The sequence below is a fragment of the Peromyscus eremicus genome, chromosome 6 (genome assembly GCF_949786415.1).
Source record: "Peromyscus eremicus chromosome 6, PerEre_H2_v1, whole genome shotgun sequence".
NCBI classification, from domain to species: Eukaryota; Metazoa; Chordata; class Mammalia; order Rodentia; family Cricetidae; genus Peromyscus; species Peromyscus eremicus.
Genome location: NC_081421.1, coordinates 70,205,574 through 70,233,349, shown reverse-complemented (window position 1 = coordinate 70,233,349; position 27,776 = coordinate 70,205,574). Strand labels below are relative to the sequence as shown.

The 27,776-nt window shown below is 40.5% G+C and overlaps 1 protein-coding gene across 1 annotated transcript in view; it reads right to left on the bottom strand.

Annotated features, from left to right (window-relative positions):
• Rnf115 (ring finger protein 115) overlaps positions 1 to 27,776 on the bottom strand; it is a 66,733-nt gene that overhangs the window by 15,557 nt on the left and 23,400 nt on the right. Inside the window, exons 2-3 of the mRNA XM_059265921.1 lie at positions 14,006 to 14,064; positions 10,154 to 10,214 (exon numbers count right to left, since the gene is read on the bottom strand). Of these exons, the coding sequence (XP_059121904.1) occupies positions 10,154 to 10,214; positions 14,006 to 14,064 (120 nt within the window). The remainder of the gene's footprint in view (positions 1 to 10,153; positions 10,215 to 14,005; positions 14,065 to 27,776) is intronic.

Sequence of the window (27,776 nt, the reverse complement as noted above, 5' to 3'; positions counted from 1 at the left end):
AATCCCCAGGAACCCACATTAAAAAAAAAAATCCAGCTGTGGAATTATGCTAGCCCTGAGGAAGTAAAGATAGGTAGATCCCTGAGGCTTGGTGGTCAGCCAGCCTAGCCTATTTGGTGAATTCCAAGCCAGTAGGAGACTCTGTCTCAAAAGAAATGTGGGCAGTGCCAGAGAAACAACACATATACACATCTCTCTCTCTCTCTCCCCCTCCCTCCCTCCCTCTCTTTCCCTCCCCCACACTTTCGTGTGTGTGTGTGTGTGTGTGTGTGTGTGTGTGTGTGTGTGTGTGTGTGTGTATGTGAGAGGTCTGGAATTAGTGGTAATGGTTATACAATGGCGTGAACATACTAAAACTGGTGAATTTCATACTTTAAAAGAGTGAATTATATTGCATGTGAACTCCTCTCAATTTGAAAATACCACTAGACATAAAGAAACACATAGGTCCAGATACAACACTAATAACTTCATAACCTACTCTCATCAACAGATACATCATCTAAACAAATTCAACAAAGAAATTTCAGAGTTAAACTGTACCACAGATTAAATGCACTCATCAAATCTCTACAGAATATTCTATCCAACAGTTGCAAAATACACATTCTTCTCTGTAGCCATGGAACTTTCTCCAAAGCAGACTACATTTTAGACTATAAAAAAATCCTTAACAAATACAGAAAAAAATTAAATAATTTCTTATATTTTATCAGATCGTAATGGAATAAAAGTAGAAATCAATGGCAAGAGAAACTACACATTCTATAGAAACGAGAGAGATTAATAAGCACTCTTGATTGATCAATGGCTCACTGAAAAAAATCATGTGGGAATGTACAAAGTTCCTACAAGCAAATGAAAACACGATTTCCTAGAAGCTACGATAAAGTGTGAAGCAGTTCTAGGAGGGAATCATAGAGGTGTGAGTGCTTACATTCAGAACTCAAATAAACGACTTGATGATGCACCTCAAGGTCTCAGAAAAAAGACTAAGGTAAATTGAAAATCAGTAGATAGGAAGTCCTAATGAAGATCAGGGCAGAAAATAACAGAAACTAAAAAAAATACAAAGAATCCATGGAACAGAGTACTTTGAGAGATAAGCAAGATTGACAGACCCCCTAGCCAAACTCATCAAGAAAGAATACTCAAAAAAATAATATTAGAGACAAAATGGGAATATTACAGCAAATTCCAATGAAATCTTGGGGTTCACTGTGGAAATATTTGAAAACTTACATTCTAATAAATTGAAAAATCTAAATGAGATTAATACATTTCTAGATATCTATAGATGAAAATTAACCAAGAGGCTATGTAAACTCAGGTGTGTCAAGACCTCACAAGGTCTCACTATGTAGCTCTGGTTGTCCTGGAACTCACTGTGTATACTAGGCTGGCCTGAAATTCAGAGATCCACCTGCCTCTGCCTCCTGAGTGCTGGGATGAAAGGTGTGCCACTACATACGGCTATAAATGATACCTTTTATAATTTCAATCCTCAATTGTCCATTGCTAGTATATAAAATAAAATTGATTTAAAATTTTTATAATGCATTATTATTGGGATGTGTTCATACGTGTGTGTGTGTGTGTGTGTGTGTGTGTGTGTGTGTGTGTGTGTGTCCCCCACAGTGTTCATGTGGCAGTCAAAGGACAACTTTTGGGAGTTGGTTCTCTCCTTCTTCCATGAGATCCAGGGACTCAGAGCATCAAGTTTTCATGAGAAGCATTTTACCTACTGAGGCATCTAATCAGCCCAAACTTATTTTTCTATCTATCCCTCAACCTTGTTAAACTCACCCACAGGTATTGCTTTCTTGTAAATTCCATCACTTTGTATACACAAAAGAACACTTCAAAGCTGGATGTGGTAGTGTACAATTGTAATTCTAGCACATGGAGGGGAGGCACAAGGATCAGGAGTTCAAAGCCAGCCCTCAGCTATTCAAGGCCAGTGTGGGCTACCTGAGACGGTCTTCCAAACTCCTACTAGGATAGCCCATTAAGCCCCACTTATAGGCTTATAGCACTCAACCACTTTCCTAGACCAAAGTGACGAAGTCATCCACATTTCTCCAAAAAAGAGCATGGTCAGGTCTGTTATAGCATTATGACACTTCCTAGTACCAATCTGTATCTTAATTACATCATGACCATGGCAACTTATAAAAGAAAGCATTTAATTTGGGGGTTCTGGTTCCAAAGCATTAGTCTTTGACCATCATGACAGGCAGGCATGACATTAAAGCAGCTGATGAGAGCTTACATCTGATCCACAAGCACAAGGCAGAGACAGAGCTAACTGGGAATGGTGTGAGCTTTTAAATCTCAGAGTCCACCCCCCAGTGACATACCTCCAAAAAGCCATACCCTCTCCAACAAGGCCACACCTTCTAATCCTTCCCAAACAGTTCCACCAACTGTAGATCAAGCTTCCAAATATATGAGCTTATAGAAGTCACTCTTTTTCAAACAATTACAGTATCCCAGCTTAGGAAATAAATTATGTGATACTATATCATTAAATAAATCATTATAATGGCTATAGAAGCATTAGATGACATCGCAAGGTGAGTTAAATGGCATTAGAGTAGCTGCTCTATGATGGTTAGTGTTGACTGTCAACTTGACAGGATCTAAAAGTATCTAGGAGATGCGCCTCTGGGCATCTCTATGAGGCATTATACAGATAAGGTTAATCAAGGAAAGCGGCACCACTTCATGGGCTGGGGCCCTAGACAGAATGAAAAATGAAACTAAACTGAGCAGCACCACCTACATGCATGTGTGTATCACATGACCAGTTGCCACAAACAGAAAAGATAAATGGAAACAAAGTATGCTGTAATCATAGCATTTCAGAGAAGAATCATGAGTTCAAGGTCTTGCACATGGCAAGATCCAGACCAGCCTGAACTATACAAGACACTCGACCATGCCCGTCCCCTTAAAATGAACATAAAAAGTAAAATGTTTGTAATACCAAAGTAATAAAAGAAAAGGGACCCTCAAAAACTATCTGAAGATTAGCTACCATCATTGCAGACTTTTTAATTTTTGTTTATTTTTTTTCTAGACAGGATTTTTCTGTGTAGTCCTGGCTATCCTAGATCTCAACACTGTAGACCAGGCTGGCTTCCAATTCAGAGACCCTTCTGGCACTGCCTCCCAAGTGCTGGGATTAAAGATGTGCACCACCACCACAACCTGACTAGTTTTATTTTTTTAATAAAGATTTATTTTTAATTACCTATGTAGCATGAATTGTTAAAAGGTCTTGTTAATAAAAACAAACCTGGAGCCTGGTACTGGGGTCAACCCTGGAAGATCAGAGAAGCAGAACAAGCCACAGCCACCTCACCTTGCTAATTCCTCAGCTGATCATGTTTCCTCAGACTGGATGCCTCTCAGCTGAACTGTGCTGCTCAAAAGCCTAAAAGCTTAACTAGCTCTAGGTTCCTGGTCCTCACGCCTTATATACCTTTCTGCTTTCTGCCATCACTTCCTGGGATTAAAGGCGTGAGTCACCATGCCTGGCTGTTTCCAGTGTGGCTTTAAACTCACAGAGATCTCTGCCTCCAGAAGGCTAGGATTAAAGGTGTGAGTGCCACCATTTTCTGGCCTCTATGTCTGTCTAGTGGCTGTTTTGTTCTCTGACCCCAGATAAGTTTATTAGGGTGCACAATATTTTGGGGAGCACAATATCACCACATACATATGTGTATGGGCTAAGGATGGGTATGTACACATAAGAGTATCTGCACATGGAGGCCAGAAGAGTCAGATCCCACTGGGGCTGTAGTTACAGATGGTCCTGAGTCACCCAGTATGGGTGCTGGAAATGAAACTCAGGTCCTCTAGGAGAGCAGCAAGTGTCTAATCATTTAAAACTGTCTCAGATCAAAACAAATGGATAGCAACAATTTTGTTCAGTTCAATCTAATGTACATAATATGTATATTGGTTTTTTGAGACAGGGTTTCTCTGTGTAGCCCTGGCTGTCCTGGAACTTGCTCTGTAAACCAGGCTGGCCTCAAACTCACAGAGATCCATCTGCCTCTACTTCCCAAGTGCTGGGATTAAAGGCGTGCACCTCCGACTGGCCTTTATTTCTTGATCAACTCAGTGCTTTATGCAGGCAAAAGGTAAGATGCCTACCATAGGTCCCAAGCACACCTAGAGCATGAACTGATATAGTGGAAGGTGCTGATGAAAGTCTCACATATTATTGATCTTCTCTCAAATACCTGATACTATTCCGTGCCCTGCTGACTACAAATATAAACTATCAAACCCAAAAGTTAAAAGAGAAGAATCTGACTTCTCATTTCCACTTTCGAGCTCTCCACTCATTCCTTATTCCTCTTCACTACACAGGAAAGATGATCTGGTTGGTGTGTAGCAAGTATCTAATTGCTACCAATTATATTTCTCCAGTGGATGGAGTTATTGTATTAGGAAGCTGCAAAAATGAAGGGGGAAAAAATGAAAGTGGTTCCGAGCATGTGTACCTACTCTACAGCCTAACTCTCAGATGGATCATCATGTATAAACTTAGGATATCCACCCGATCACAATTCAACTGTGTTGTTCAATTCAGTTCAAGAAAAATTAATTTTTAATTGAGGATTAATTTTAAGTGTATGGTGTTTTGCCTGTATTTATGGCTGTGCACCACATGGGTGCACTGCCCAAGGAATCCAGAAGAGGACACCAAATCCCCTTGGAACTGGAGTTCAGACCATTGTCAGGCACCCTGTAGGTACTGGGAATTGAACCCTGGTTTTCTGGAAGAGCACTTAGCCACCTCTCCAGCCCCTCAAGATTATTTCCACCTGTCTGGTTGCTATGTTTTATCTCTCAGTATGTTCTAGACTCAGGAGGGCAAGAGAAAAGTGTAATTCCATGATCAACCATCACATATAACCAGACATATCCAACACAAGGCAATGGTTTAATAAACACTGTGAGCACAAAAAGAAGATGAAGTCATAAAATATATAGATAATATATGATAAAAAAAATATATGACTAGGAACACAAGACAGACAGCACAAGCCTAATTAAATTGTGAAAAGCAAAATTACTAAACTCAGTAGGCGGTGGTGGCCCACGCCTTTAATCCCAGCACTCGGGAGACAGAGGCAGGAGGATCTCGGTGTGTTTGAGGTCAACCTGGTCTACAGAGTGAGTTCCAGGACAGTGAGGGCTGCACAGAGGAGTAAACTCGATGATTACAACTGGAAAGTTATGAGGCATGCGTAGGAGAAATGGAAATGGAAAGTATTATGCCAAAGAAAAATTTACGCAAGAATAAAATAATGAGAATATGAGAGATAATTAATTTTTAGAAAACTTTCTTAGGCTGGGCATGGTAGTTCATACTTTTAACCCCAGCACTAAGGAAGCAGAGACAGAAGCAGGCAAATCTCTATGAGTTCAAAGCCAACCTGGTCTAAGTTTTAAGCCAGCAAGGGCCACACAGTAAGAGCTGTTTAAAAAAAAAAAAAAAAAAAAACTAACCTACTTAATTTCTCAGTGCTTATGTCTCAGGACAAAATATGACAAGAAATATATCAAGAAGGAATCCAGAAATAATGCGAATGGAGATATTCTTTTTTGGTTTTTGGTTGGTTGGTTGGTTGGTTTGGTTTTTCTCAGCAATTTGCCTGCCTTAAAGGCAAGTGCTGAGATTAAAGGTGTGGACCTTTACCACCACCACCACCACCACCACCACCACCACCACCACCACCACCACCACCACCACCATAACCACCACCACCCTGGCAAATGGAGATATTCTTAATACTTTACACCTTTGTTCACTGCCACTGTATGTGTCTATGTAACAGAACCAATTTTACTAAACTGCTCGGGGCGCCCTATCCTCTTGCGCACACCTGCAAGCTCGTTTATCTTACTTTCAGCCCATCTGTGGCAGCAGCCACAATCAACTGACTCTCTGTCTGTGAGTCTCTGACACTCACTCCCTTCTCCCTCTCCCTCTCCCTCCCCTTTCTCTTCTCTCTCTCTCTCTCTCTCTCTCTCTCTCTCTCTCTCTCTCTCTCTCTCTCTCTCTCTCTCTCTGTGAAAGAGAGACAGTGTGTGTGTGTCTCTGTGTGTGTCTGTGTGTCTGTGTGCACGCGTTTTGGAGACTGAAGCAGGCCTGACCCTAAGCCTTACACCTCTGGCTCCAAAGGCCTTCTTGCACTGAAGTGACCTGTCCTGATCAGTGACCTCACTGTCACCAGGTATTAGTCAGAGACTTTCAAGTCATCAGTGGGTCTTCAAGGAGGGGGGGACGGATGACAAGACTGTTCTGCTCACTTATCTGGTTATTATCAGCAACCTCAGAACAGCAATGTCCTCTCACTCTCCAAACTTGTGCGACATCTTAGACTCACCCTCCAGAGCCCTCACATGTCACTCAGAGCACTGTTGTTGTGTAACTGGTAAACCTCTCCCGCCTTCTTCCCACCCAGCTACCCTCCCCATTCCAGCCTCAACTGAAGGGAAAATAAACTAATATTAAGTATTTGGGAAATTTTCTTGGACTAAGCTTTTCTAATATATCTATTTAGGGAGGCTAGAGACATGGCTCAGCAGTTAAGAGCACTCACTGGCTTCTCTTCCAGAGGACCCAGGATCAATTCCCAGCACCCACATAGCCGCTTACAACTGTCTGTAACTCCAGTTCCAAGGGATCTGACAAACCCTCACACAGACATACATGCTGACAAAACACCAATGCACATGAAACAAAAATAAATTTTTAAAAAAGAAAAAAATATATATATACATTTAGAAATACAGCTAATTGTAAAAAAAAATTCGTAATTGTCTAAGCAACTTACTAAAGAAAAACACAGTGAAATCAAGCATAAGCCTTTGGCAAAATAACCAATTAGAACATTGAAAGTAAGTGTTGTTGCTCTAGATATCTTTATTTCTAAAAATTTTTATTTCCAGGGACATGGGCATAAAAACACATAGCTAAGAATCCTATTTTGAGACAGATTTTTTTCATTTAATCCTTCTCCATGAAGTGCACTCATGGCTCTAATCTAACAGCCCTGACCTATGACAGACATTGGGGTCTACATACCTAGCATGTGTTTATTTACTTAGTCCTTACAACATCCCTATGAGGTACATGTTTCCATTTCCCCCATATTTTCCCAAGGATACAGACAGGCACAGAAAGACTGTAAGAACTTTGGCCAGAGTTACACAGTCAGTAGGTTGCACACCCAGGATCTGGACTCAAGTAACGTGGTTCTAGAGTCTGTGTTCTTAGTCACACGCACATGATCCTTCCTGGAGACTAAAAGATCGTCCTTTGGCTGTGCTTTCTACATACGCCCCTGCAGGAGGCTCGGTACACTCTCTGTATCGTGTCTTCTCACCCACTTCTTGTCTTTAAACTTGCTCTCCAGCTGCACTGTAATGCTGTGCAGGCAGGGCAACCAGACATTTGCTTCCTGCCCCTACTTCTAACAGAAGTGCTACATACAAAAACAGTTCTCACCTAATTCTTCAAAATCCCTGGGAATTTCTATAATATTATAAAGACATTTTTCCAACTATAAAATGCAAAACATCACTTTAAAAGGAAGAAATTAACCCCAGCACTCAGCAGACAGAGGCAGGTGGATCTCTGGAAATTAGAGGCCAGCCTGGTCTACACAGTGAGTTCCAGGACAGCAGGGTTACATATTGAGACACTGTCTTAAGAAGGGGGGGGCGGATAAAATTAAATATTAAGGCATAATGACAAAAGAATTCTACAGAGGGAAGACTGGGCATGATTGCTACAAACCTTGCATGTCACTGCTAACTAAGGAACATGAATTCATAACCATCACTTCTGCAAAATTAACACCTGAAGGGTGGCCCCCGCCACAGTGTCAGATATAGCAACACTGAAGTTAGAATGCTGACCACATGTATTAATTTTCCTTCTTACTCAATGCGTCTCCTCCTCATGAATCATACATACAAAACTGACAGATCCACCTATTTCCATTTCCTAAAAGAGAATAAATACTTAAAATCAAGTGAAGTTTCTTCTACATATGCACAATCAAATTGACTGTGTTTCCAAGAATAGTACACTCTGGGAAATGCTGAAATCAAGAAGGCTGCCAGCCTCATGCAGGGTATACTTTAAATGATTCTCAATCTATCAACAAGAAAATACCAATGAGCAGTCAGTTACATGACCTGTCTGGAGTCACACTCACAGCAACTTGTCTTAAAGCAGTTAAGAGTCTACTAAAAAACTCAGAACTAGATACCATAGGACATAAACAAAAGGAAACATCCTTAACACAATTCTTGACTATAACATCATCAAAAGGAGATGAAGACACATACAAGTCTCAAAATAATTCTCAAAATGAGAAAGGTTCAGTGATTTATGGGCTTATTAACTATTGCTCTTCAAAAACACTACCAATAAATCTTCAATTTGCACACAGATATCAAAATATTTGGCTAGGTCTCCTGGTACTTCAGTTATACTTGAAAAGACTATATTTCTGAAACAAAAAGAATATGTAAATAAAAACAAAAAATCAGGGCTGGAGAGATGGCTCAGTGGTTAAGAGTACCTACTGCTCTTCCAGAGGTCCTGAATTCAATTCCCAGCAACCACATGGTGGCTCACAACCATCTGTAATGAGATACGAGATCTGGTGCCCTCTTCTGGCATGCATGCATACATGAATAATAAACAGACAGACAGACAGATAGATAGACATTTTTTCATCCCATAATTCTCATTATGGGATTTAACGTTAAAAACTGTTTGGTTATTTGTCAGCTTCCATGCCTAGCAAGCTGCGTGTCAACAGAGAGGTACACAAGAAAAAGAGAAAAGCAGAAGTACTTGCTATCAGCGAACTGGGTTTTCCCATAGTCTCTAAAGGACTAAAAGCATGGAGTGAACACCACTGAACTATCCTTAAAAACAGTTTAAGAGCTAAGTATAATGGCACATGTCTATAGTCCCAGCTTCTCCAAAGGTTAAGGCAAGAGGATCAGTTCAACTCATGAGTTCAAGACAAGCCTAGGCAATATAGTGAAACTTTATAAAACCCTTTCTCAAAAAAAAAAAAAAAAAAAAGAGGTGCAAATAGTTACACAGCCCAAAGAAAAAGAAAGAGATCAATGAAAAACATGTAAAAAAGGAAAAAAAAAAAAACACAAAGTATGATATTCAAAGACATAAACTAATACCCTAGGGCTCTATTTTCAAATAATAGTTCAGATTTTTGTTTTTCTAGCTGGACATGATGCCATATGCCTATAAATCCTAGTACCTGGGATGCTGAGGCAGGAGGATTATGAGTTCAAGGCCAGCCAATGCAACAAAGTGAGTTTGAGGCCTGCCTGGACCATACAGTGAAACCTGGAGAGAGAGAGAGAGAGAGAGAGAGAGAGAGAGAGAGAGAGAGAGAGAGAGAGGTGGGGGAGGGAGGGAGGGAGGGAGGGAGGGAGGGAAGAGAAGAGAAGAGAAGAGAAGAGAAGAGAAGAGAAGAGAAGAGAAGAGGAGAGGAGAGGAGAGACAGAGAGAGAGAGACAGAGAGAGGGGGTGGGGAGAGAGAGAGAGAGAGAGAGAGAGAGAGAGAGAGAGAGAGAGAGAAGAGAGAGAGAGAGAGGAGAGAGAGGAGAGAGAGAGAGAGAGAGGAAGAGAGGGAGGGAGGGAGGGATTGATTCAACATATGGATTTCACATTATACAAAGAAATAGAAGTTAACTAATTAACTAAAGGTCCCTTAGAATCTGAAAGATCATACTACTATGTTAACAAAAGGTAAATTCTGAAAACTAGTATTGCACAATGTTGGTTAACAATTCACCCCAGCACGTGCTTCTTATTCATATACACAAAGCAGCAGCACAAAAAAGAAAACACAACCAAGTTTGAAGTAGGACAGCTTACAGGCTATGACTTTCTCCTCAGAAGAAACATGCTAAACCCCTAGCTACCGAGGACACAGATCTTCCAGGGGCTACTATCCCCTAATCACATTTTCTTACACTCAGTTTATCTTTGACGCAGTGCTGCACTAGGTGACTATCTGTCATCACTTTAATCCCCACTCACTTCCTAAGCAAGCTCTACAGTCAAAGGAAAACTTACCTCTGCAAAATGTGTCGATGTGCTATTGTCTATCCGGCTGCTGCCACCACCACCTAAAAAACTAAAGAGAAAAGGCAACGGTGGTAATTCTATTCCCAGGAATGAGCTCCCTTCCCAGAAGCTAAATATAGAACGGCAAAATGAGAACAAAGCTCAATAAGGAAAAGCAACTCATTCCTACAGGACACCTGCCAAAGACATTGTGTCTGTAAGAATATCTTAACAAATAAAACAATAATAGGCGAAAGAAAAGTGTCATAAACAACAAAACCAAGTGGTTTTCAAATGAATTAAAAGTTACATCAAATGGATGTAAGTCTGGGAAATTTAGGGAAAAGGGCCATCCACAGAAAGACTCACAGCCAGTAACACAATTCAAAGTTAGCCTAGCAAGGGGGGAAAAAAGTAAATATGTATCCTCAAAAAGTCTAAGAAAACAAATGTTTCACTATGTAACCATTGAACCAGATAGATGATCAAGACAACTGAGGTTAGTATCTTCTGAAATTACTAAATACGTAATCTAAAGGGCCTGGTAGATTAGTAGATTAGAAGAGTTCAATACCAATTTCTTCTTTGAGCCAGGTGGTGGTGGTGGTGGCGCACACCTTTAATCCCAGCACTCAGGAGGCAGAGGCAGGTGGATCTCTGTGAGTTTGAGGCCAGCCTGGACTACAGAGCGAGTTCCAGGACAGCCAGTTCTTCTTTGAATAGGTTATCCTATTCTCAGATTACCCTACCCACCCTTCAAGGCTACATCCTCTATTAATTGCCTCTGAACTCACCAACCAAATATGACTCCTCCACATCCCTCTGACTCTGGTTCTACATTCTGTTATGTTATAAATAGCTAGGATTTGGCTCAACCATTTCAACCCTTTCCTCTTTTCATAAATATAAACTGAAAGGTCAAAAACTGTATTTCATTATTAATATCTCATATATATGCATTTATATTTGTCAGATGTCATATAGTAAAGGCACTCCTCACCTTTGAAAACCTTGTGATGGCATACCCTACCTAAAATTCCAAAATCAAAGTTGTTGAACTAATAGCACATGTCTAAGTGATAAAATACCTCTTTCCAAGGACGTAAAAGAATAGGAAGAAATTAAATCCCACTGCCCCTATGAAATTTGCAGAGAAGGAACTGGCTAACACTTTTGAGAAAGGAGGGTGGACTGAATCACAAAAACTGCTAGAGAGCTCTTCGAGCAACAAATACAAGCATACATCCTAATCATAAACCTTTGAACTACTACAAACTACTTTAATTTTCAGAATTCCAATACCAGTCCAGGAACTGTGCTCAGCTCACTGGGAAGACAAACATATCCTAGTTAGTCTAAACCAAAAGCAATTATTATCCTTTTTGTACTCATTCTCAAGCCTTACTCTGATGAGAAACCAGTTGATAACTGTTTGTGTCAGAAGTTAAAAATGCTTTGAAAAAAATCACTGCAATTGTGCAACAAGACACTTGTAACATCTGTACTAAATAATAATTGAACTACCAGATTCCATAGTGCATGGCTGCATAGATATTTCATTGCCCAAACTTAACAGGCTTCCAAGATTCATCTTTCCAGGGTTGTGTGATTAGTGGTGGATGTGGCGGTGGCGGTGGCGGTGGCGGTTGCGGTGTGTATTATTTCTCTATGAGACACAGCCTGACCACACAGTTCAAACTGGCCCTGAACTCACTATGTAGCCCAGACTAGTCTCAAACTCATGATCCTGCCTGCTTCAGCCTGCCAAATGCTGGGATTACAAGAGTGGGCCACCATGCCTGGCTTCTTTCCTGTCGTAATTTACTGCCTGATTTCAGAAATTCAATTGTTATCTATTAGAATTCTGCTTCCCTGAGACTCCTGAAACATTTCCTTTCTTTAAAATTCTTCTGTACCTTAAGAGCAAAAGAACTAAGCATAGAGAAGGGATAATAAAAACAACAATATTCTAATAAGTTTTACAAAATTTAAGAAAATTTACAAGCTGTCCTCTATGTGTGGAGGCAGATGGGGCTCATGTCTTATGTTTACATGCAAAGACTGCCTTGTAGTGATTTGGTTTTTTGGTACCGGGGTTGAACTCAGGGCCTCAAATGGGAGAGGCAAACACTCCTGCCACTGAGCTCTATCATCTTTTTACTTTTTCTTTAGAGACCAGGTCTAAGTTGCTCAGGCTGGCCTGTGAACTCTATAGCCTGGGCAAGCGTTATGATCCTCTGATCCTCCTGCCTCAGCCTCCTGAGTAACTAGAATTCCTAGTTTACAGCATCAGGCTCAGCTCCAATAAATTTTTACCATCTACTACTAGTCACTGTAATTGCTAAGTACTAAAGCCAGCAAATACTTACAAATTTTATAGAAGAGAATAATAATTCACTGCCTGAAAGACTCTGAGTCTAAGAATAAGATTTCTTCCCTCATTAAAAACATTGACTTCATTCAAAACCCAAAATATTGACATTTGAATAGTCACCACCAATAGCATCTATACAGGACAATCTTTGATTGATACAGGCACAAATACAAGAATTGAGTGAAAATAGTCCACGGAATTCATCATTCCCTGCTAGAAAAGTATTCAGCCTGCAGCTAGTCATTATACTCAGGTATAACTGTACTTTGTATAAAAGTTCTCTATGTCTAAAGAAATCAGAATTACTATTTTAAAACTTAGGGGACCACCCATAAGTTACTCCCCTACAACCAGTATACTCTTTATTCAACACATGCAGAGCATAAGTGTCTTAAATACATATTTGGTGCAATTATAAAAACACAAATAAGAAAAAAATCCAAAGTTAACATGCCATCCACACACTGCTAATTTTGCTCTCATGCTAATCTTACAGGCATAATGCTGGCATTGTTATTTAAAACCAAAACTGTTACATCAACATTCAAGTGTTTGTACCAAACTAGATCCCATGCCACACAATGCCCCAGAAGCTCCAACTCATTTACATGTATATTCATCAACCATTAGTGCAGTAAAACTAACAGTACATACTTTTAAATGTGCCGTTTTTTTCTGGTTGTGGAAGAGACCTTCAACTTTATATTCTGCCAACAGCAATGTAAAGGAATTATGAACTGACATAAATCTCCAAAGTCACTCCAAAATTAAAAGACTTCAGATTACAAATTCTTTTTAAGCAGTTGGTATTTTGTTAATTGGTCAAATGCTAAAATTAAGTTATTACATTATTTATTCATAGAAATCATGAAATATACTATCACTTAAAGAAAATATCCCCTCTTTTTATCAATATTATACTTTTACCAAAGCCAAGAGAACAAACCCAAATATTAATATTACAGCAGCAAGATGGCAAAGTTTGACAACGCTACTCTTCATCTGAACAAGGACCTATGGCTCCTCAAGGCCGAGAAACAACTCAAGTTTCCCTTCCTGTAATATGCTGTTTGCCCCGTTAGAGTCCTTATCAGAAGTCACTCCACAGCCCACCAAATATGTGTAACAGCAATTTAACTTCAGGCAACAAAGTAGTCATTAAAAATTAATTAATAGTTCAAGAGGACTCCCAAAGAAATAAAGGAAAACTTAGTGGATTTGTTTTGATATGGGTACAGATGTTTTCCAGGTGTGACACAATCAGGAGCGGTGGATAAAATCAAATCATCACAGGGCTCTCCAGATTGTCTTCCCTTTCCCACTCCTGACCTCTGTCCTCGTGTGCATGTGCACACTCACACTCACACAGTCTCTACTCCAGCAGAGGGTAGTTACAAAACAGATTCTTTCCAATCCACTCAGTCAACACTAAGAGCAAACAGCTTTGATACTAGAATGTTTGGTTTACTCATAAGATTATACAATACCTGGAATCATCTGTCACTTCCTCAATAAAGCCTGATTCACATCTGGGACATATATATTCCTATAAAAGAAAAGAATAAGTAAATAAAAGTTTTTCATTTCATTAGGAACCTAAGCATGTCGCTTTCAAATACCATTAAGTACAAAGGCTGAAGATCGGGCTGGCAAGATGACTCATCAGAGGAGCTTTGCTGCCAAGCCTGATGATCTGTTGGATCCACAGGTCCCACACAGCAGGAAGAACAGACTTCCTGCAAACTGCCCTTCTACCTCCATACTTGCGCCATTTCATGCACACACTCACACACACAATAAATAAACAAAAATGTAATAAAAACTTTCAACATTTTTAGATGTATTTACTTATTTTATGTCTATAGGTGTTTGGCTTGCATGTATGTTTGTGTACCAAGTACATGTCTGGTGCCTGTGGAGGTCAGAAGAGGACAGTAGATCCCCTGGTACTGAAGTTACTGATGATCCATGTGACTGCTAGAAACCGAACCCAGGCCCTGCAAGAGCAATGTGTGCTATTAACAGCTGAGCTGTCATCTGTCCGGCCCCACTAAAAACAAATAACAGGGGCTAGAGAGATGGCTCAGTGGTTAAGAGCACTGGCTGCTTTTCCAGAGGACCTGGGTTCAATTCCCAGCACCCACATGACAGCTTACAACTGTCTGTAGCTCCCATTCCAGGGAATCTGGCACCCTCACACAGACATACATGCACATAAAATCAAAAAAAAAAAAAAAAACCATAAATCTTTAATGCCGGGCGGTGGTGGCGCACGCCTTTAATCCCAGCACTCAGGAGGCAGAGCCAGGTGGATCTCTGTGAGTTCGAGGCCAGCCTGGTCTACTGATCGAAATGTGTCTCAAAAACAAACAAACAAAAATACATTTCAAGCTGGCTTTGAAATGTATGTATTTACTAATTTCCAGGCTGTGTCCTAATAAATCTTGGAAATAAAGAATTTCCTAAGATAGTTACAAAATAGTTTCACAACTACCTAAGTAGTTCTCAATGAGAGAATAGGGAGAGTGTTAAAGATTTGTTTCTTTGGTTGTTCTGTCTTCATTTTTTATTTGGGATGGTTTGGGGTTATTTCTTTTTAATGTCTTTGGCTTGTTGTTTGAGAGGGAAATGGCAAACACTGGATGGTTGGTGTCCTGGTTAGTTTTATGACAACTTGACACAAGCTAGAGTCATCAGAGAGGAGCCTCAACTGAGAAAACGCCTCTATGGGATTGGGCTGTGGGCAAGCCTATGGAGGTGTTTTCTTAGTGATTGATAGGGGAGGTCCAGCTATTGTGGGTGGGGCCACCCCTGGGCTGGTGGTCCTGGGTTCTATAAGAAAGCGGGCTGAGCAAGCCATGAGGAGCAAGCCAGTAAGCAGCACTCCTCCATGGCCTCTGCGTCAGCTCCTGACACCAGGTTCCTGCCCTGTTTGAGTTCCGGTCCTGACTTCCTTTGATGATGGACAGCAATGTGGAAGCATTAGCACAATAAATCCTTTCTTCCCCAAGTTGATTGGTCTGATGTTTCATCACAGCAATAGTAACCCTAACTAAGACAGTTAATTATTTCTTTAACTAGGAAAAATTAATCATCTAATTTTCTCTTCAAAGTCAATAAAAAATAGCAGCTCCGATGCTTGTATCAAGGTAGTAAAAAAAAATACTACTATTAGCTAGGCAGTGGTAGCACACACCTTTATTCCCAGCACTTGGGAGGCAGAGACAATTGGATCTCTGTGAGTTCGAGGTCAGCCTGGTCTAAAAGCGAGTTCCGGAACAGCCAGAGCTGTTACATAGAGAAACTCTGTCTTGGAAAACAAAAACAAAACAAAACAACAAAACACTAGTATCGATGACTATAGAAACTACTATTTTGTACTATGTACATCTAAGAGATAAACTGGGTCACAGCATAAATCAATTTATAGCCTAGGAAATTAAATGAGGCTTTAACATTTCTAATCTTTTGGTTTGTGTGTTCGTTTTTTGAGACAGAGTCTCACTATGTAGCCCTGGCTGGCCTGGAACTCCCCATGAAGACCAGGCTGGTCTCAAACTCACAGAGCTCCTCATTTTTCAGTCTTTCAAGTGCTAAGATAAAATTCATGAGCCACAACTCTCAGATTTTCTAATCTATATTCTGATTAGCAATGGTTCCCAAGTAAAATGTAATATTCTTGGCCGGGCGGTGGTGGCGCACACCTTTAATCCCAGCATTTGGGAAGCAGAGGCAGGTGGATCTCTGTGAGTTCGAGGCCAGCCTGGTCTACAAAGCGAGTTCCAGGAAAGGCGCAAAACTACACAGAGAAACCCTATCTCGAAAAATCAAAAAAAAAAAAAAAAAGAATATCCTCAGCTCTTTTCTGGAATAAGAATTCAAATAACTAAGGACAGTGAGACGGCTCTGCAGGTAAAGGCACTTGCCATGTGTCTTAGTTTTCTATTGCTGTGACAAAACACCATGACCAAGGCAACTCATAAAACAAAGTGTTAAACTGTGCTGATGGTTTCATGGGGTAGAGTCCAGGATGGTGGAGCAAAGGCATGGCACCAGGAACAGCTGAGAGCTCACATCTTGACCCACAAACAGGAGGCAGAGAAACTAACTCAGAATTTCTGTCTTTTGAAACTTCAAAGCCTGCCAGTGGAGACCTGCTTCCTCCAACAAAGCCTCATCGCCCAATCCTCCCAGACAGCACCAGCTGGAGACCAAGCATCCAAACCTGTGAGTCTGTGGGAGCCATTCTCCTCCAAACCACACCACCACACAAGCTAGGCCACCCTCCATGCCATTCCAGAAACCCATACGAAAGAAAGGGGAGAGCCAATTCCACAGAGGAGCTCGGACCGCCACACATATGCCCCCAACACAATAATAATAATAAATATGTTTCTTAAAGGAATTTAAGTAACTGCAACAGCACCATTAATTAGTTTCTGTATCCTTCAATAATAAATCTCGCCGGGCGGTGGTGGCGCACGCCTTTAATCCCAGCACTCGGGAGGCAGAGCCAGGTGGATCTCTGTGAGTTCGAGGCCAGCCTGGGCTACCAAGTGAGTTCCAGGAAAGGCGCAAAGCTACACAGAGAAACCCTGTCTCGAAAAACCAACAATAAATAAATAAATAAATAATAAATAAATCTCTCTTTAAATAATATCACAGTTTGGGGGAAGAAAGAATACACCTCCAAGACTGCTCTATCACAGTTTTCTAAGTGTGCTTCGTCTGTTCAAATATACCCGAGAAAGACATGTTCAACTAGTTTCTGGTTCCATCCACTTTCTGAACACTAAAGTTAGTCAATCTGCTGTTGATAAAGCTGTAACTATCTCAAACAAAAATGGAATAGTAACTATTTGGAATAGTAACATTTGGAATATCCACGTTTTCCTAAAAGTTCCTGAGCAATTCCTCACATCGATATTAATTTGATGAAGAACCAATTAAATCAAGAAATAGTAATATTGTAAAATAAATGCCTTAACAAATAAACACTGGACAAAGAAACAAATTCTAGATTTTGCCTAGAAGACCCAGGGAAGGTATTTCTAAAACAGAGTTCTAAGATATTAATCTGTTCAATGAAGAAGGAAATTATGTATGTAGGACTGTGGGTTAGATAATAGCACTTGGGAGCCAGGTGGTGTACACCTTTAATCCCAGCACCAGGGAGGCAGGCAGAAGCAGGTGGGTCTCTGTGAGTTTGAAGCCACCCTGGTCTATACAGCAACTTCCAGCTGGAGCTACATAGTGAGATTCTGTCAAAAAGAAAGTAATGAAAGAAAGAAAACAGCAGGTCTGGAGGTTAGAGAGGAACAGAACGAAGGTAGATGTTCAGGATGGGTCACACAGGGACAGACTACGGAAAACTTCAAAGTACCATGAACTACCCTGTGGATCAGGAGCTCTCAACATTTTCCCTCCATTATTCACACTGAGGATGACACACATTCATAACAGGTATACTATGAAGTATCGTAAAAGTAAAATTAATTGAAGGTCATATAAATCCTGAATCTCTTCTGCTCTTTTAAGCTACACCCTCCCAGGGACAGTGATTCCCCTCCTTTCTCCCACATAAAAAACAAATTTACATGAATATAAATTGGGTTAATTTTAGACAAGTCAGGTGTGGTAGAGTACACCTTTAATCCCAGCACTTCAGAGGCAGAGGCAGGCAGATCTCTGAGTTTGAAGTCAGCCTGGTCTACAGAGTGAGTTCCAGGACAACCAGGGCCACACAGAGAAAACCTGTCTCAAAAAAAAAAAGAAAAGAAAAAAGAAAAGAAAAGAAAAAAAGAAAAGAAAGAAAAAGAAAAGAGAGAGAGAGAGGAAGAAAGAAAATCAATCTCAAAAAGAATTCAACCTAACCCTCCAATTATGGGATGGCTTTTCAAGGCCTGATTGTTTCAGGCTGGGGTACAATGTAACCAGACCAATAATGGTGTTCCAGATCTAGACACTCTATGGTGGGGTTTTCCAGATCTAGTTGTTTCCATTGAAGGATTTATACATGTGTTCACCATGCATCTCTGGTAATAGAGTGGAGGCCTGGGTATTCTGTAGCTAAGAAGCCTTTGTGTGTCATACTGGTATTCTTTGGCCAACTGCTATTCTATCATCTCTTCTATTTCATTCTCTGGTTGTAGCTAAGGTTCAAAATAATACAAAGTTCTTGCATCTGCTGGTACTTCTGTCTCTGACACCTATCACAGTACACACAGCCAAGTTGGAGAGGTCACAGTGTTGGTCTGTTTCTTAACTTGGACTTTATTACCTTCCTTACCTTTTGTACTTTTTTTTAAAGATCTGTTTTTTTTTTTTTTATTTTATGTACATAGGTGTTTTGCCTGAATGTCTATCTGTCTATGTGAGGGTGTCAGATCCCCTGGAACTGGAGTTACTGTAGATGTAACAGTCTTCTTAAATAAGAAACACAGAGCCAAATGCAGAGTTAAAAGCCCAAGAGGTCAGAGCAGTAGCTAAGAGCTGAGACTTAAAACCGCCTTCTTACCCTTCCTACTGCTGCCATCCTTCCCCTCAGAAAGAGACCTACTTCCTGTGTGTCTGTCTTTTTATTGACTTTCTGTTCTGCCTTCTTATTGGTTGTAAACCCAACCACATGACCTCCTCGTCACTGCCTGTCTTTACAGACCTTTAGGTCTCTACGGTTGGTATTGAGATTAAAGGCAAGTATCTCCATGCTGGCTGTATCCTTGAACACACAGAGATCTGCCTGTCATGTGATCGGGATTAAAAGTGTGTGCCACCACCGCCTGGCTTCTGCTATGGCTTGTTATTAGCTCTGACCCCCAGGCAACTTTATTTATTAACATACAAATAAAATCACATTTCAGTACAAATAAAATATCACTATATTTCCCCCTTTCTATTTTAATAAAAAGAAAAAAGGAAAAAAGTTATAACTAATATAAGAAAAACTATATCCCAAAGTACAATAACTATATACCACATATACAAGCAATAAATACCTAAACAATGTCTAGTCCATTTGCATTTGACAAATTCAGAGAAAATAATTCCATTATCTATCCTATTTTGGTAAGTCCAAAATGTACCTGATTCACTTTCTATCCTAACTTATATTACTAACAGAACTATCTTATAATGTCTTTCAAATTTATACACTTACTCTTTAGTGAGTTTCTTTTCTAAAATTCTTAATAAGGAAAACTATAACTATCTAAACTTTAACTACAACTAATCTTCAACTCCCTCAGAGACCCAAGAAGGAAATATTACCTAACAAAAATAAAAACAGGAAGTGCACGCAAGCAGCTTCCCAAAAAAATGTGAGTTGACAGAAACAGCTGCCTGGACAGTCACCCGAGGTTTCTCCACAGTGCTGGGGCATCATCGTCAGCCTATAGGCTTAGCGTATCTGACAGACTCATTTGTGAAGTAAGATTTACACAAGGTTAACAGTTCGACCTCACATTTGGTGAGAGCAGTCCATGTACCAGAAATACCTGAATTCCACTAGTGTCATGTGATGATTCAGGATTTTAAATTCTGGAAATTGTTGATTTTTTTTTTTTTTTAATTCAGCTGTCCATTCTTCTTGACTGTGTGTGTGTGTGTGTGGCTTCATCTCAGTATCCAGTTCTTCTCCAAGTTACAGACAGTTGTGAGCTGCCATGTAGGTGCTTGGGATTGAACCTGGGTCCTCTGGAAGAGCAGCCAGTGCTCTTAACCACTGAGCCATCTCTCCAACCCAACTGTACTCTTCTTTATAGAGCCATCCTGAATAGAAAGTCCATGAAGGGAGAAAGGAAGAGAAAAAATACCTCTGCATGAGACACCTCAGCAGATGACATTTACAAGGATGAGTATTTTCTTCCACTCCATCAATCACAGGCAATGGTGAAGAGTCTCTATGATGCTTGGGAATAAGGTTGGCTTTGAGTGAACATGTCAGATCCACTCTCATGTTATAGAGAAGATGGGGGAAAGAATCGAAGAGCTGGAGAGTTTAAAAAAAAAAGAAGAAGAAGAAGCCGGGCGGTGGTGGTGCACGCCTTTAATCCCAGCACTTGGGAGGCAGAGCCAGGTGGATCTCTGTGAGTTCAAGGCCAGCCTGGTCTACAGAGCGAGATCCAGGAAAGGCGCAAAGCTACACAGAGAAACCCTGTCTCGAAAAATCAAAAAAAAAAAAAAAAAAAAGATATTACACCAATTTGTATTAAGAAACAAAACTGACGTGGTAACAGAGTCTCCCCACCTGACAATCCACACCAAATTCTCCCCTTTCCTTACTTGTTTTATGGAGGAAAGAGCTTGTCTTGGCTATGGTTTCAGAGGGTGACAGTCCATCATGATGGGGAGGTTCAGCAAGACAGCAAAAATAGAAAGCAAATGTCATCCTTACACAGGCTACGCTAATCTCTGTATCATTAAATTGTATATATGTGCTGTGAAAGTAAGCACAAATCCTACCACACTTTTCTTTTTCTTAGATTTATATTAAGTGCATTATGTTTAAATGCATGTGAGTGCAGGACCCAGAGTACCAGAAGAAGGTGTCAGATCTCTTGGAATTAGAATTACAGGAGGTGACCTGCCAGACATAGGTGCTAGGACTCCAATTCCAGACCTCCTCAAGAGCAGTATGTGCTCTGAACCACTGAGTCATCTCTCTAGTTCCTCTACTAAACTTTTAAAGAAGAGCTAAGGCCAATGCTTCCAAAACTTTTCCATAAAACAGGACAGTAAGAATCACTACCAAACCTATTCTATGAAGCTAATATTACTTTGATACTAAAACCAGACAAAAACACAGCAGAAGCCAGGCACGCCTTTAACCCCAGCATTTAGGAGGCAGAGGCAGGCAGATCTCTCTGAGTTTGAGACCAGCCTGATCTTCAGAGTGAGACCATGATAGCCAGGGCTATACAGAAAAACCCTGTCTCAAAAAAAAGGAAAAGAAAAGGAGGGGGAACCACAACAGAAAAAGTAAACTACAGACCAATTTCCTTGATGAACATAGATGTTGTAGAATAGAATATTTGTTTAACTATGTAAAGATTTGTTGCATTTGTTTGTGTTGCAGAATTAACTATGTAAAGATGTGTTGCATTTGTTTATGCAGTTTAATTATTTAAAGGTGTGTTGCTTTTGTTTATGCAACATTTGTTTAACTATATAAAGACATGTTGCTATTTCACCTTGCCTGCCTGAGGCCCCTGATTGGTCTAATAAAAAGCTAGGCAGAGGAGGGATAGGCAGGGCTAGCAGATAGAGAGAAGAGAGACTGAGGGAGAAAGATAGGCAGCCGCCAGTCAGCCAAACAAGAAAGAAAAAGGAAAGTAAGACATACAGAATGACAGAAAGGTAAAAAGCCCCGAGGCAAACTGTAGATGAAGAGAAGCTGGTTAAAATAAGTTTTAAGATATAAGAGCTAGTGCTTTTAAGAGCTTTAAGATATACAAGCCTAAACTAAGGCCAAGCATTCATAATTAATAATAAGTCTCCATGTCATGATTTGGAAGCTGGCAGTCCAAGAAAGTACAATACACATAGATACAAAATTTCTCAACAAAATTTCTTGCAAACTGAACTAAAGAACCCCTTAAGAAGATCATGCACCGCCGGGCGGTGGTGGCGCACGCCTTTAATCCCAGCACTCGGGAGGCAGAGCCAGGCGGATCTCTGTGAGTTCGAGGCCAGCCTGGGCTACCAAGTGAGTCCCAGGAAAGGCGCAAAGCTACACAGAGAAACCCTGTCTCGAAAAACCAAAAAAAAAAAAAAAAAAAAAAAAAGAATGGAAGGATATGCCGGGCGGTGGTGGCGCACGCCTTTAATCCCAGCACTTGGGAGGCAGAGCCAGGCGGATCTCTGTGAGTTCGAGGCCAGCCTGGGCTACCAAGTGAGTTCCAGGAAAGGCGCAAAGCTACACAGAGAAACCCTGTCTCAAAAAAAAAAAAAAAGAAGATCATGCACCTTGACTTAGTTGATTTCCTCCCAGAAATGCAAGGTTGGTTCAACATACACAAGTCAATAAGGGTAATATAGCACATAAATAGACTTAAGGATAGAAATCCCATGATCATCTCAATTAGATGCAGATAAGATCTTTAACAAAGTTCAATCAACATTCCTTCACAATAAAATTGCTGATGGAACGAGGGACAGAAAGAACGTATCTCAACATAATAAAGACTATACATAACAAGCTCATAGCCAACATTATACTAGTGAACGACTGATGGCAGCTGAAGCATTTCCTCTGAAATCAGAATAGACAAGACAGACTGTCCACTCTTAGTTGTTGTTGTTGATTGTTTGTTTGTTTGTTTGTTTTTTGAGACAGGGTTTCTCTGTGTAACAGCCCTTGCTGACCTGGAATTCACTTTGTAGACCAGGCACACTCTCTTCATTCTTACTCAAAATAGTGTTCCAAGTCTTAACTAGAGCAATAAGGAAAGTGAAAGAAGTAAATGGGTTCAAAAAGAAAAAGAAACACTCAAATTATTCCTATTTGCAAGAGGACTTGATCTAGCAGGACAAAAAGACCCTAAGAATCCACCAGAAAATTCTCAGACCTGATACTTTTGGCAAATATTGGGATAAAAAACTTACAAAAATGGTGTTTCTATATTCCACTAATGAACCTGCCAAGAATGAGATTGCTTTTTAAAAAATGCTACTCATGACATTCTCAAAAAAATAACTAGGGAAGGAGAGCTGAAGAGATGGCTCAGCTGTTAAGATCACTTGATAATCTTACAGATGAGGACCCAGGTTCGGTTCCTAGCACCCACATGGTGGCTCACAATCAGCCCAGTCTGTAATTCCAATTCCAGAGAATCCAGTGCCCCCCTCTGGCCTCTATGGATACTTGCATGCACATGGTGCACACACATACATACAGATGAAATACTCACACATAAAATAAGGCCAGCCATGGTGGCATGCACCATTAATTCCAGCAGAGGGAAGACTCTAGCTACATATGCACCTGCAGATGAATGAAACTAGACTCCCATTTCTGACCCTACATAAAACTCAAGTCAAAATGCATCAAAGATCTTAATGTAAGATTTGAAATTCTAAAACTGATTAAAAAAAAAAAAACACAGGCAAAATAGTCCAAGACACAGAGGTACAGGCAAGGACTTTGTGGAAAAGTCTTCACCAGTAAAGAAAAACAGATAAGGTAACATGAAATTTAAAAGCTTCTGCATTGTAGTGATATGTAAAGTAAAGCCTTTATGTCTGGCTTTAAGTGAAATGTATAGTAAAGCCTTTGTGAACGAAATGTTACAGTAAAGCCTTTGCTATGTTTGGGTCAATCAGTAGAGGCTGAGAAATTGTTTTGAGACCATCTGAACCTTGAAGAACTGCTGTCTCTCTGGAGAATCTGCACTTGGTGTTATGTGAGAGCTTGGAGCTGCACCGACCTTGGTCCTAAGACACTCCTGGCAAACCTGGAGTTCTTACTTTTGATCTTAAGGGATTGAGGTTTGTGTGGGTTGTCTGCTCTTATAGGCAACAAGAGCAAGGTAACTTTGGTAGTTGGAACCTTTCCCAGCCCCAATTAACCTTGTGTATGACTGAATAAAGTAACTGGAGTGAGCTAGCTGCCCCATCGGAAAATGAAGGCTTAGTGATGAGCTTCTCTACTGTGGCACCTACAACCGACATCCAGCAACACCGCACAGCAAAGGAAGCAATCGTCAAAGGAGAATGCAGCCCACGATGGAATAGGAAAAAAATCTTTGCCAACTATGTATCTGACAGAACTAACATCTAGATTCTATAAAGAACTAAAAAAATTAAACACCAAATTATTCAATCAATAACTGAACTGAATACCAGTTCTCAAAAAAAGAAATAAAAACGACCAATGTTAGAAAACTATGGTCAATATCCTTAGCCTTCATGGAAATCCATATCAAAACTGCACTGTGAATCCATCTTACCCTAATCAGAAAGGCTAGCACCAAGAAAACAGAGGCTGCAAGACAGTTGAGTGGATAAGGTGCTTGTCCTGAACCATAAAGGCCTGAGTTTGATCCCCAGGCCCCACAAAATAAAATCTGAGAAACAACTCCAATTTGGAAAGAAGCAAATGCTGGTAAGAGAGACTGTAGGAGGAAAAAGAAAAAATCCTTACACAGTGTTGGTGGGAAATCAACATGCAGTTTCCTCAAAACACTAAAACTAGAACTACCATGTAATTCAGCTCTACCAATCTGGTAGATATACTCAAAGGAATCTAAATCGGCACACTTGTACATCTCTGTTTATTGCTGTGTTATACACAACAGCTAAGCTATAGTCAGCCTTGTGTTCACCAACAGGTGGAGGACTATAGATAATGCAGAACGAAATTTTACTCAGCCATAAAAAAGGATGAAATCATGTAATTTTCAGGAAAATAGATGGAATTAGAGATCATCTTGATAAAGTGAAATAAGCTAGACTCAGAAAGACAAATATCACATTTCATCTCCTATTTTGTAGCAGACTTAAATCTATACTGATACACACACACACACACACACATACACACACACACACACACACACACAAAAGCAGAAGGACTATGATGGGGGAGGTAGAGGTCTAAAGGGAGAGGGGGAAGAGAGATAAAGAGTGAAAAGACAAAACATCTTCTTTTCTCTCCTAAGCAGGATCTAATTTAACTACATGTTCACACAAATGTGAAAAAAAGCAAAAGGGGATTAGTACTGGGGGAGATAAAAAAAGATTAGCAAAGGGCCGGGCGGCGGTGGTGCACACCTTTAATCCCAGCGCTCAGGCGGCAGAGGCAGGCAGATCTGTGAGTTCGAGGTCAGCCTGGTCTACAGAGCGAGTTCCAGGACAGCCAGGACTACACAGAGAAACCTTGTCTTGAAAAACAAAAGACAAACAAACAAACAAACAAACAGATTTAGCAAAGTAGGAGAGGACACAGGACAGGAGAGACAGGGGAGGGAGTAAGAATGAGGTCCAACAATACATATAAAAATTCTGGGCCATCAAGATGACTGAGTGTTGTGGGGTATTCTGATCACACTCTAACATTCCTAAGATTACGCAATAAAGTTTACCTTGAATCAGAGGGAGAAGCTAGGTACTAGCTTATCAGAATGAGCCATAGAGGTTTCAGAGAACCCAGGACATCTAGAGAGACACAGGAAGTAGTAGGGAGGGGCTTAGAAAGATTCACAAGCCCTTGTGAATGGAGGAAGGAGAGAAGAGGACACTGGTCGCTTCTCCACTGCTTCTCTGATCAATCAGGTTTTTATCCTGACATCTGACTCCTGAGTTTTATTTAATAATAAAACCATATAAGTAATCACTTCAGTGAGTAGGTAAAGGTGCTTGCTGCCAAGATGACAACCTAAGTTGGATCCTCAGAACTCATGGTGGAAAGAGAGAACCCACCCCATAGGTTGTCCTCTGACCTCCACACATGTTCCATGGCATGCACACATGTGCATGTATGCATGCACACACTAATAACAATAATAATAATAATAATAATAATAATAATAATAATACTTATTATTATAATCCAGACATTATGATACATGCCTTAATCTCCACACTCAGGAGGCAGAGGCAGGCAGATCTTTCTGTGAGTTTGAGACCAGCCTGGTCTACATAAAGAGTTCCAGGCCAATCAGGACTACACAATGAGACCCTGTCTCAAAAAAAACAAAGAAATGCAAATATTTTAAAATAAAAATAAAAGTTCACATTGAAAACCATTATCTTGGGCAGACAAGAGGGCTCATGGGGTAAAAGCACTTGCTGCTAAGCCTAAAAACCTGTTTGATCACTGAAACAAACATGGTAAAAGAAGAGAATCACCTGGCTTCCACACATAGCACAGGGGTATACACACACATAGTACAATGTAATGAAACCCATTATTTTACATGTCAACTAAAAAGTTAATAATAGAAGTGCTTAGTATTGGGTACACTCAATTATTTCAGATGTTCACTAGCTATTTAATCTAAAACTATAAACAAGCAGAAATACTTTTTACCATTCATAATCTGAATCAGGAACAGCTCCCTACACACAGCTTACCCCTAATGTTTACCCAGTTACAAGAAAGCCACGCAGCACTGGACTCCAGAGAGGAGACAGGATGACTTGAATGTATTACTTTCCTTTTCAGAGACCAGTTATCAAAATATAAGACATTTGACAGGACCTAATTATATCAAGTCCCACATTGTGAAACTTACATATTCTTGAACTTTATACAAGTTTGTATCAAGTGTTCAGTATATCAGTGTGGTGTTATGTATACATTAGCAACTCTAAATTGTTTTCTTATATCTAAAACAAAAGGCCTATTTCCTGACTAGTCTGACAGAGTCAAGTTCTGAGATCATAATACTAAGTTTGCCACATCTTACACTCATTCTCTTTGAGTATCATATGGTAAAACAGTTAAGCAAGTCCTAATTAGAAATCAGGATAATTTATCATGGTATCTCTTTCCTTGCTCTCCCACTCTGTCCCTGTTCCAGCTCGAACCTCCCACTTCCTTATTTTCTCATCCCCCATTCCTTGCCCTCCATTACCCCCCACCCCCAGTTTGCTCATGTAGGTCTCATCTATTTCTCCTTCACTGGGCTATCTATGTGTCCCTCTTAGGGTCACATGGAGCTGTGGGTTGCAGTCTGGTTATCCTTTGCTTTACATTTAGTATACACTTATGATTGAGTACATACCATGTTTGTCCTTCTGGGTCTGGGTTACCATGAAGACATCATGGGAATAGGGAGAAACAGCGTGCTAGGGAGGTTCCCAGGAATCCACAAGGATGGCCCCACTTTAGACTACTAGCAATAGTCGAGAGGGTGCCTGAACTGGCCTACTCCGGTAACCAGATTAGTGAATACCCTAACTGTCATCATAGAGCCTTCATCCAGTTACTGATGGAAGCAGATGCAGAGATCCATGGCTGGGTGCCAAGAGTCCAGTCAATGAGAGAGAGGAGGGACTCTATGAGCAAGAAACATTGAGATCATGATGAGAAAACGTACAGAGATGGCCAGCCAAACTAGTGGAAATCCATGAACTGGGATTGGACTAGGCCCTCTGGATATGTGAGACAGCTGTTTAGCTTGAACTGGGGGGCGGGGGGTGGTGGCTATAGGCAGGGGGATCAGGATCCTTCCCTGGTGCATGAGCGGGCTTTTTGGGAGCCCAGTGCCTAAGGTGTGACACCTTGCACACCTTGGTGCAGGGGGGTGGGGCTTGGAC